The sequence below is a fragment of the Lissotriton vulgaris genome, unplaced genomic scaffold (genome assembly GCF_964263255.1).
Source record: "Lissotriton vulgaris unplaced genomic scaffold, aLisVul1.2 SCAFFOLD_7758, whole genome shotgun sequence".
NCBI classification, from domain to species: Eukaryota; Metazoa; Chordata; class Amphibia; order Caudata; family Salamandridae; genus Lissotriton; species Lissotriton vulgaris.
This window is the reverse complement of record NW_028249974.1, coordinates 60,515-72,871: the sequence shown is the minus strand read 5'-3', so window position 1 is coordinate 72,871 and position 12,357 is coordinate 60,515. Positions and strand designations below refer to the sequence as shown.

Genomic DNA, 12,357 nt, shown 5'->3' with positions numbered 1-12,357 from the left:
AGTCTTGGTACCAGTCTGGTACAGGGATATCTTGCGCACAGCTCTCAATCCTCGAGCTGGGGGGTTCTTCGGTATGGGCCGCGGCAGCGCCAGCAGGACCCCAGGGATGGTCTCACGAAGATGGGCCGCGGCAGCGCCAGCAGGGCTCCAAGGATGGTTTCACGAAGATGGGCCGCGGCAGCGCCAGCAGGACTCCACAGATGGTTTCACGAAGATGGGCCGCGGCAGCGCCAGCAGGGCTCCAAGGATGGTTTCATGAAGATGGGCCGCGGCAGCGCCAGCAGGACTCCAAGGATAGTTTCACGAAGATGAGTTTGTCTCGGTGTCTCTCGACTCCAGGATACAACTCCCGACTTGCTCTGGAGCTGCCCCAGTTATAGGTCTGGTGCCCTTTGATGTCCGGACCCTCGCACTTGGAGGTCGGAGGGTCCAGGATGTGCGAGTCCAGACACCCAGCAGGGGGGTGGAGCCAGCGCCCAGGGAGGCTGGGGGCGATCGAAACCAGGCGGATGGGGGGACCATCGAAACTCCTTCCCTCATTGACTCGTCAAGTGGTCTCTTTACCCCCTGGTTGGATCGCGGTGCCTCGATGTCGGGGTTTTGCTGGGTCTGTGGCTGGGGTCGGGCCGAGGCCACGAGGCCTGGTCGTGGAGGGTCCAAGATGGCGGCTGGGCCGGAGACGGTGATCCGGGAAAGGGTCCGGGCCAGCCGAGGGGTTTGAGGAGAGGAGGTCGAGTTCCACCGGGGAAGAGCTGGGGGCGGCCCGGAGGGGCGGCACTCGTGGAGGGAGGATGGTGATGCTCTTGGCCGGGGAACAGGGGTCGAGGTAGTCCGGGACCCGTCATGCGGGAGGAGTGGGGCCACGCTACGAGGCCAGGTCCAACACATTGGAATTCCCAAATACTGCTAGCTGTCATGGACCTCATGGCTTACTGTAAACATGTCGGTCCCATTTTCCACCTCTTACTTCCTATCAAGTATTATACCAAGGGGATTTCACCAATTGGTAGTCAACCTAGTTTAATAGGTCAAATCATCAGCCAGCTGATCAGTCTCACTTTCTTCTTTGCTACCAGCTAGGTGTACATGTTCTGCCCTCTGCCTCCACTCTCTATTCTCCTCTGCCCAGTAACTTGAATGCAGCTACGTACAATGCCAGAAAAGCAACAGCTCTTGTGGTATGCTATTTATTGATCAATCCCACTTCCTACCCTACAAAATCCCTTATGTGGCATGTGTTGTGCTAAGGGAGAGAGGGCGGTCGGAGTTAAATCAGCATCCGCCTGCAGTGCTTCTGGGCCAGCCAGTCTGCGCTCCACCACAGAAAAAGAATGCTTTCCACAGCAGTGTACTGGCCTCACCCTAGGGGGGACAATAGTAATAATTAGGAATCTAGGATCTCTTTTCAAAACCTATGGAGCCCATTGATGAGTAAGTTGCCTTAAAGGCATTACAGTTACCACTTTTGTTAGAATGTGAATCCTTATCCGGGACCACTACACGGAGGAGGACCTTGGAGTCAGTCAACAGCCCTATACTATTCCCTTATACCACTATCAAATTCCAATGCTCCAAATATGTTACTGTGATCAAATTAGGTAAATAAATAGAGGCCTCATCTCACAGTAAATTACATTGTAAATAGGGTGATCGCCTCTGTCCAGGTCACAACGGACGTTAGCTACAGTCCCGAACTTATGTGATCACAAAATGCATTCTGGGTGTTGTAGTCTTGCTGTGCTTCTACTGAACAACTAATAAGACAAACACACATGAATACAATGATCTGAGGCTGAAATGCCTGGACAGGAGACAGTGTCAGTAGTTACCTCGAGTGAGGTGGGCACCCTAATTGTAAAGAAAAGTTATGATACTATGGCATGGCATGATTGCTATGACTGAAGTTGTAAAATCTAGATTCACCTTTTACAGCCATCCTGCCATGGCAAGGGAGAGTGAATAATGATAAGATTGACTCCCAGATTACATCAGAGTGAGACACAGTATCTAGGGCTAAAGGTCTTGGGGAGCTAGAAACACATTAAACCAATTAGGTTCTGCATGAACCCTGGTGAGACCATAACAAACAGCAGAGTGAAGGCCAAGGGGGTCCATGTCCATAACCTAATTAAACCACCCTTCTACACAGTTTATTCAGATTTCTCATTGTTTGATAGGAACTCACTATGATTGTAAAGCGCCTCATTCCACATAAACGTTTAGGTTTCTGATAGGATGTGCAGTATAGATGTTTTTGTCAGTTGTGAGCATGATTAAATCTCATGGTTGTGACGCAACAGCATTATGGTCCAGTGATATACTGCACACAAAACCTAATCATAGGAGGGTGATGAGAACCACATTTGGAAGCAGCGTGTTCCTTTCTGGACTTTGACTACCTCAAACAAAAGGCAACTCTGTTTCAGATATCTGTGCTGAAATGTACCGATTCTATATGGTTGTCATGATAATACTGCAGCACTAGTTATCTGCACTTGAATAGCTATAATCTTGACATCAGTCAGCACCTGCAGTGAGTCATCCCAATTTTATATGTAAGTTATAGTTTGGCTGATGTGTTAGATTGATGTACACTATAGCAGCTTGACATTTGTGTGCTAATGGAAATTGGGTGGTGTTGATGGTCTTTGAAGCCCGTTTCCTCGGATTGGTCCACACTGGCAAGCATTAAAGCATGTGAGCTAACATTAAATGCAACCTACTGAAGGTTTAGAGGGAGGGCTTCGTTGATGTTTCAGCTTTTCAAGAAATGGACTGACAGAAAGCTTGTGGTGAAGTTCACACTCCCGTGGGAGTAATGGTTAACCAAAGTATGACATTTTGATTTTTTGACTTTAAAGGGCGCACATCAGAATGATAGCAATGCTTTGTAGCATTTGGTGGATGCATTGGCATTTGATTATATCTTTACACCTCAGTGCAACATCCCTTTCCTCTTCTTGCTCCGCTTAGGTACCCAGGGTAAGATGATTCAATGCACTCACATCAAACCACATAAACGGGTACGGTAGCATCAATCTGGATCCTATTTTTGTCCAGTTAGTCTTATTCAAGAACTCCCTCCTTCCACTTAAGTCTTCGAGTAGGTTGAGTCCACCTGGTGGTACCTACCTACTGGGATGGGGAGAGGATGCCGATGATGAAGCATGACACTATTGTGTGTTCGAGGTTTCCTCTTCCATAAAGGATGATTTTCCTCAATAGTGCAGCAGGAGTCCCAAAAACTCTGATTTCCCATCTATTCCTAGAATTGTTAGGTAACAAGATAGAGTTTGTATTTCTCTTTCGCTTTCATTGATGCTACCGTACCCGTTTATGGGATTTGATTAATTCTCCAGAGGGGAGTACGGTGGCTTACCCTCCTTCTATCACTTTATGTGGTTTTGATAAATGCACTCAAACTATGACATAACACTGGAAGCAGAGGTGTTGCATGTAACTGCTGCACAGCAATTTGGTCGGGCCAGTGCTTGACATATGCAGGGAGCAGGAGCAGCAGCCATAACAATGTAGACAAAGAGTTGTGTCTTGAAGGTCTCTGGGCATGCACTGTAGCGGGTATTTATATATGGCAAATGTAGGTTTTTAAGCAGTGCAGGAGAAGATGGTAATGGTGAAGCATGGAAGGGATGAGGACTGCCAAACATAAGGATTCATCGAAGAAGAAAGAAGGGTCAAATCTCCACCCAAGTTTGAGACTTGGAAGTGGGAAGCAGTAAGAACTGCCCTGGGTATCCCAGCATTTATACATCACAAACATAGCTGGAAAGCAGCAGAGCACTGCACATTACTGGAACATTTTGGGACAATACAAGATCCATACTTTTACGTGGGTATTTGTGCACAGTTGGTGTTACGCACTCACATTATACTTCACAAATGACAGTGTCTCTACACTTCACAGAATGACAAGTGACAATCTGGCACTGGGAAATGTCGTGATTTACCCAGACTCACACACTATTCATGGAACTGCCAGACACTGGATAATATGCCTAAAGTCAGTAACTCAAACAGAGACATCTTAAGGATGTTGGGGACCCTGGGCCAAATGTATTTTGGGGGACCCAGTCTGGGAACAGCTTTGAATTTACAATCACTTTTCAGCTATTTCATGCCCTCTTTGACCAGGTCACTATGGGTGCAAAATCTCACTCAACCAAACTCTCAATGTGTTTACATCTAACATTCAGGTATAGTGACATGTTTTCACTATTGTTACACAGCAGCAGCTCACTAATATTTCTGCAGATAATCTCTGTGACACCATCTCATTTCTGATATGTTAGGTCCTGTTTTGACTAAAAAGAGACTTTATTATGGATGTTGCATGAAACATAAACACAACATTTCTCTGCAAAATGTCTGTAATAGACTCTCACACATCGCCCACATTAAAAAATAAATTAAACGAAAACGGTTTGTTTATGCCTATCTCAAGGTCATCAGGGAAAGACTCCCTGCAGAACAGAGCTGGCTCTATCAGGGGCCCCCTGAAAGGCTGGGGCCCTGGGCCAGAGACCACTTTGGCCATGCCTTAAAACTTCTCTGAACTTAAACACAAAACCACACCGCCTCATGGCATGACGCGTCAACAATTAGGATGGCACATTTGTAAGCGACAAAACTGCACTACTTTAGCAAAAGTCCTCTTAGTATATTGATACTTCTTGAAGCCCTCAAAAGGATTGCATTCCATTGTGCAGGTCTTATAGCACATAGAACCGTATTCCTCAGAACAGGTGTGCAATCTGAATATCGAAACCAGAATATCAATGGCACAGAATATCAAAGAGAAAATATAGAAACTGAGATATTGACAGATAATTATGTATTTTTTTTATACCTGACTCCACATATATATACCTTGACAATATATATATATATATATATATATATATATATATATATATATATATATATATATATATATATATATATCTTAGAGATACGTAGAAGTGGAATTAAGAATAATAAATCTATACCTCCTCACATGCGCCTACCTTTGGATATTTTGTCCCTCAGTATTGTGTTGATGATATTCTTGTCGGCCGATATTCTGGGGGTTCGATATTCAGCAGTACAAACCACAGAGCACTGCATATATTGTATTTCCTTCTATGATGTGTTCCTTAAGTTTGGAAATGTGTGCTGCCAGATTCCTGTTTCAACCTACCTGTTTTTCATATTTATACTGTATTTTGATACTTGGCCGTCCATTCAGCTTTCACTGTCTTCCTTTTTCCAGGATGGGGTAGGCATTGATGAAAAGCTGTCTCTGAGGCGCGTGGCTGTGGTGGAAGACTTTTTTGACATTATCTACTCCATGCACGTGGAAACGGGGCCGAATGGAGAACAGATCAGGAAGCACGCAGGACAGAAGAGAACCTACAAAGCGGTAAGTGTGAAGAACTCGGTACCCTGGGACTTCCTAAAACATGTCTTCTTTGGAAACAGTTTCCAGTATGTGCGATAAAATTCACAATAGGTTGGTGCCGGCTTTGTTGTTTGGGGGTGGGATATGTATGAAAATTGATCTGTTCGGGTGATAGTCACTCAACAGGGTGAAATGAACAGCATTCAGCTGTGAGAGAATGCAGGGACAAGAGAGGGCAGTATAGTAGCTCTTCTGGACTTTTTAAATTAACTTTATTCATACAGTTTCAAACATAAACAAATTAATAGAGTTATCCCGGCAGACGTTGGTTTTTGTTGCAAATCGCTCACTGCTCCAATTGACATAAGTTCGAACAAAACTCTGTGTGTGTATATTATCCCTAGTTGTTTAACATATACAATACTTCTCACAAAACCTGCAGGACCAATAAAGGCATACATCTCTATTAAATTCAATATCATCTCAGTAGCTAGTGCTCGACAAGGTATGCTCCAAGTATGCTCCCAGAGGGCCCCATATATATCACAAGAACAAGAATAAATGCACTGTAGGGCTGTAGTGTTACATAAAACAGTAATCGTGCACGTGCGGCAGGGAGACTCTCAACCAGGCCTTGACTAGTCTGTGTTTAGACCACAATAAAACCAGAGGTTTTAGTTAGTTTTCTGATCCAGCTGTGGAGATCTTCCACATAGCCAAGGCGTAACAGCTGCAGTTTTAAATCAAGAGGCATTTGGATCATTTCTGATCCGTCAGGGCCATCCAGTAATCAAATAATCCTGGACATTGCCATGCTAAATAAAAAATAAAAACAGCACGTGGAATAGCACAACATCAGCACTCAGGGCTTACTGCACGCTCCACGCTGTGCAAGAATATTGAGGTGAAGTAAATTATATTAATAAACGCATAGTAGCGTCTGTCTATAAGTTTTAGAGACTCATTTTGTCAGTATTTTTAGTTGCAGTGGTGCATTGAGCACGGGATTACCCGTCACAATTAGGACATCAATTGTAACAACAAGGTGAAGGGTGAAATGCTTGAAATAATGTCATCCAGTGACAATCGCTCAGGGTAAAAAATAAAAACAGCACGTGGAATAGCACAACATCAGCACTCAGGGCTTACTGCACGCTCCACGCTGTGCAAGAATATTGAGGTGAAGTAAATTATATTAATAAACGCATAGTAGCGTCTGTCTATAAGTTTTAGAGACTCATTTTGTCAGTATTTTTAGTTGCAGTGGTGCATTGAGCACGGGATTACCCGTCACAATTAGGACATCAATTGTAACAACAAGGTGAAGGGTGAAATGCTTGAAATAATGTCATCCAGTGACAATCGCTCAGGGCTGCACTCCAGTCCATTGTGCTTCGCCCACCATGCCACCTCAGTTTGGAACTAGGCATATGCATATGCACATCAGCCTTTAACCTGCTCCAATAGGAACAGTCCAGCCTGAAGTGGACCAGGGCCAACATTAATTTACATATGGCTGGATCCAAACGGAGGTAGCATCTTATGCAAAAAAACAATTGACTGGAATGCACTCGGCATATGTGGCCTTTGAGTTGTGTTAAGGCTGGGAGGGGCTAACAAACAGAATGGATTCTGAGATATTGTTTGCTTCCAGTGGACAACTACGGATCTGTGCTGAAGACGATATAGGTTGGATCACATGAAGTTAGCATCATGGTATCAGTCACAGTTTTAGGCTGATCAGGGTTTTAAGTACCTTAAAAGGTTGTGTTGTTACCAGGCAGTGGCAAATGGTTGCAGTACTTTTGATTCGAAATGTAACAGCATTTGTTGATGTTTATAAAGTAACTACAGGGCACAACTCAACACAGTAACTTAATACAAAGCAAAATAGCACTAGAAAACATAATGGGGAACATAAAACAGAACAAAAACAAAATCACAGCACGGCACCACAGCACTGTAACACACAAACATAACACCGCTTAACAATAGTTGTAAATTTGTAATGTTGTGATTTTTCTGTTGTTGTATTGTGTTGTTGTTTTCGTGTGCTTCGTAGATATCCTGCATTTCGTTGATGTATTGTTGTACTGTTGTGCTGTTTTGTTGTATTTTTGGTGCATTGCATTGAGTTGTTGTGTTGTATATTTGATGTGCAGTTGTTGCTTTGTTGTGTTGCTGTTATTGTGATTTGTTACCGTAATACTGTGCTGTGGTGTTATTTCTGAACCCAAATAAAACCTGTCTACTTAATTATGCACACATATTCTTATCACACAATAGCGCCAGTCTAAAATGTTTTGTGATCTGGCCCTATAACTCTTCATCTTGTAAAGTTTCTTTTTCAAGTCCTTGTTTTACTTAGTAGTATGAAATGGTCTTCACCCATTGAAACAAGCATTTGCAATGCAACTAAGTTTGAGCTATTGGCATTGCTAAATATTGCAACACCAATTGCAACAAAGGTCTATAAATTGTAGGCAAAAACAAGTAAAGCCTGAATGTCATGCTATTTGGAGACATAGGTATATCAGAGGTAGATACGTCGACCTCATAACTGCCACAAATGCAATGAAAGCCATAACAAAGGAATGTCGAAGTAAGTTAAAATTGGAATGTAGTGATAATTGGCCACATTCTCATTTCAACAATTCGACCTTCAAGCTCTGATTTTGAGGTATTGAGATTTTCCATTTCAAGACGCATCCAAATTTGGCCAGAACTTCTTATATTCCAAAACTGCCTAGCTCTATTCAACATCTGTCAAAAGGCTTGTTGATGCTAGCTTTATCCGTCTGTGGAACCTGTAAACGTGTTTGTCACTGCTTTCTATCAGGGTGAGTTATTCCCGAATTTAGGGGTCACGTGACAGCTTGAAAACACTTCAGAAGGGAGAAACGTTAGACTGCTCCCAAGAACAAAGCATCTTTGCTGCAAAGGTCGAAAGCTCGAAGACTCTGAAGCAATTCCAAAGTTAGTTTCTCAGCTGTTTAAAACAAGCCATAGTTGCTGCTTATTTATGTTACGCAACTAACAACTATTGACAATGCCAATAATACTGACTTGTAGGCATGATATTACTTGTTATATCATATTTCTGAATGCAATGACATAAATAGCAAAATACAAGTCGGGTGGCACACTATGCTAAGCACAGATTTGTAGTTTACGTGATTTTAAACCACGCCCTTAAGTACATTGCCCACGCCCCTTTATGAGACCGCCCAGTTTTTTCATCCCACTTAACCTCATCCATGCTGCCACGATTTACCGCCAGTGCTGGGGCCTAATGTTAATGGGTGTGGTCATGACGGAACGGTTCCTTCAACAGATGCTCAACATGTGGGGTGAAGCGGGCATCGTGCTAATGAAGACGAATGTGCGCGAAGAGTTCCGAACAGCTGTTCAGAATTGCAAACAAACTTGCAGTGTGAAAGATTAAAATACTACTCCTGTTGTCTACGATGACCGACCAGGAGGAACACGGAAGGAGGGGCCATCACGCACGCTGTACGAGGAGCATTAACTATTCAGAGCGAGAAATATCTATTTTTGTCTGATCTCTGCTCAGTCTCTTTGGCATTCACGCCCATGTGGAATGCAGGGGATGGTTAGCTATGTCTAGGGGAGGAACCTGGTCTTTGTAAATGCGATAAACACCTGTTGGGGGACTATGTAAGTGTAACAAGCTCTTGGCATTGCTGTGGGGAGGGGGGAGGAGAAATGCGAGACACGGCCTGGTGCCGTGAAGTGTGAAGCAGTGGGCGGGGGAGGAGAAATGGGAGACACGGCCTGGCGGCCGTGAAGTGTGAAGCAGTGGGCGGGGGAGCCCTTTGAAGTGAAGCTCTCGGAGGCAGGCAGCTCGGGAGCGAGGGAAAAGCACATCCTTGTGTTCACGTGAACTGTCGGAAATCCGCCCGATGGTTTGAGAACTTATTTTGCCCACTAAAATTCTCCTCTATCCATTCCTTGCGGAGTGGGATAGGCGAGCCCTAAAAACAGTACTTTATTGTTAGCCGTTGCTTTACCCGTGGTCTGTGCAGCTTTTGTTCTGATCATTCAATGACCCAGTCCAATCCCTTTTTATCTTTATCTAAGTTTCCGGTTTATTTAGATCACTCTTGAGTTTTTCCCCACTGGCTTGACCATTCTTGTAATGAACAACATGAATATTAACAGCCTCTTAGTTTTCCTATCTTCAAAAGCTGCCTTCCAGTATTGGTCAATGTGATGCTTTCTTTTTTTCTCCTCTATCCTTTCTTGTTTTTTCCCCATCGTGTGCAGGAGTATACAAAATTAGCAAAGCTGGACTTCACCAAATTCAGATCGTTTTTTTAAAGTTGACTACTTCACCAGCTTCAAAATTAAGTTATTTGCGGGATAAAAGCTGCACAACAGATTAATTGTGAACTCTCCTTCAACAAGAATTGGCATAGCCAATAGGTCTCGCTTTTGGGACCTTATAAGTGATTAGTCATGCAACACTTGATGTTGTTTAATGAAGGAGATTGTGCTGGATAACTAAACATTTGGCTATGCATTGGGGGCCTTATAAGTGTTTAGGTAGAGCTATTGACTTTGCCAATGTTTCTAAGCTGTGCTGTAGAGAAGTGTGGCTGCTGTGCAGCATGTTGAGAAGATGTAATAAAAAAGTGTAAGAAGCACTGAGTGATGTTGTGGTGTTGTTGAGTGATGATGTGCTGGCCCTGAGTTATGCAGCGGTGGCGTTGAATGATGCTGTGCTTGCCCTGAGTGATGCTGTTGTGGCCCTGAGTGATGCTGTGGTAAAGCTGACTGATGCTGTGGGGATGCTGTTTGATGCTGTGGCGCTTCAGCGTGATGCTGTGGTAGCGCAAAGCGATGCTGTGGTGGTACTGGGTGATGCTGTGGTGTCCCCAAGTGATGCTGTGGTGGTGCTGAGTGATGCTGTGGTAAAGGTGAGTGATCCTGTGCTGGCCATGAGTGATGGTGTGGTGATGCTGAGTGATGATGTGATGGTGCTGTGTGATGCTGTTGTGGTCCTGAGTGATGCTGTGGTAATTGTTAGTGACGCTGTGGTGGTGCTGACTGATGCTGTGGTGGCATTGAGTGCTCCTGTGCTGGCCTTGAGTGATGCTGTGGTGGTGTTGACTGATGCTGAGTTCATGCTGATTGATGATGTGCAGTTGTTGACTGATGCTGTGGTGGTACTGAGTGATGCTGTTGTGTTCCTGATGCTGTGGTGCTGCTGAGTGATGTTGTGGTGAAGGTGAGTGATGCTGAGGTGGCCCTGAGTGATGCTGTGGTGGTGCTGAGTGATGATGTGGTGGTGCTGACTGATGTTGTGGTGGTGTTGAGTGCTGCTGTTCTGGCCCTGAGTGATGCTGTGGTGATGTGAGTGACGCTGTGGTGGTGCTGACTGAGGCTGTGGTAGCGCTGAGGGGGAACATCACTTACAAAGCATTTTTTACAACGCACTACCATTACATCGCAACCATTACAACGCATACCATTACAACGCATTGCGCTGGGGGGCGCTCTAGGATAGGGAATATATTTAATTTACTATCCAACACCTTCCCTGCTATCCACGGGGACTGGAGTTGGAATAGTAAATTAAATAATTCACTATCCAGCGCCTAAAAGCATTATGCGTTGTAATTAACTGCGTGGTAAAAACCGCGTTGTAAAGGCATGCGATGTAAAAGCATGCGTTGTAGTGACACCAATCCAGCGCTGAGTGATATTGTTTTGTCCCTGAGTGATGTTGTGGTGGTGTTGAGTGATGCTGTGGTGGTGCTGAGCGATCCTTTGGTTTTGTTTAGTGATGCATTTTTGGCCCGGAGTGATGATGTGGTGTCGCTGATTGCTGCGGTGGTGGTGCCGAGTGATGCTGTGGTGGTCCTGAGTGATATTGTTGTGTGCTGATTAATGCTGTGGTGGTTTTGAGTGATGCTGTGGTGGTGCTGAGTGATGCTTTGGTTCAAAAAGGGAGTGGTCCCAGGATGAATGCAATTAGTATAGTGAGTAAAGAAAAAGTAGGAACAGTAAACAAGTGTAGAAAGAAAGTATCTTTGTTATTTAATCACTATGATGTGTTGATTGGTACATTTGTTGCTATGTGTGCTGATTTTAGATGCAGTACTTTGTGATTAAATAACAGAGATACTTTCTTTCTACACTTGTTTACTGTTCCTTCTTTTTCTTTACTCACTATACTAATTGCATTCATCCTGGGACCACTCCCTTTTTGTACTTATTGCCACCCAGGTCCCAGTGACTTGTTTGGGTATACCCGTTTATTTTAACAAGTGATGCTTTGGTGGCGCTGAGTGATGCTGTTGTGGCACTGAGTGATGCTGTGGTCGTGCTGAGTACTTCTCTGGTTGTGCTGAGTGATGCTGTGGTGGCGTTGAGTGATGCTGTGGTAGCGCTGAGTGATACTGTAGTTGTGCTGAGTGATGCTGTGCTGGCTCAGAATGATGTTGTAGTTGCGCCGAGTGATGCTGTGGTGTTGCTGTGTGATGCTGTGGTGTTGCTGAGTGATGCTGTGGGTTTGCTAGTTACAGTGATAAAGAACTCCCTCCAAATGTGCAAGAGTGAATAATCAATGCTGATATTTAATGTGTAAAGCGTTTTAGCAGTACGTACATAGCAACACCATACTTGTCACAACATAAATTGAACCCGATACAAGGTTATATGAATAATAGCTTTTGTAGAAGTAGAAACCATACTTGAATAGTAAATGTACAAGATACACTATGCCAACTGGCACTGGTAATAATGCTATTATTTTCCAGCATGCCAGCACCTCTATGATCTATGGTGTCCTCCAGCATCACATAAAGACAAAACTGGTGCACGTTCACATGCAGAATGTTCTACTCTGTAAAGAAGCTGTGCTGAGGGCAGCTTTCGGATGCTTTACAGCTGTATTAAAAGTACTATCATAAGCATAGACCGTAAATAGAAGC

The 12,357-nt window shown here is 44.1% G+C and overlaps 1 protein-coding gene across 1 annotated transcript in view; it reads left to right on the top strand.

Annotated features, from left to right (window-relative positions):
- Nucleotides 1–5,269: 5,269 nt before the first annotated feature.
- The window catches only part of LOC147663446 (nucleolar protein 4-like), a gene marked incomplete at its 5' end in the record, with an annotated part of 46,474 nt that continues 39,386 nt past the window's right edge, over nucleotides 5,270–12,357 (top strand). The window contains one exon of the mRNA XM_086950446.1: nucleotides 5,270–5,419. Coding sequence (XP_086806572.1) covers nucleotides 5,270–5,419 — 150 coding nt within the window. The remainder of the gene's footprint in view (nucleotides 5,420–12,357) is intronic.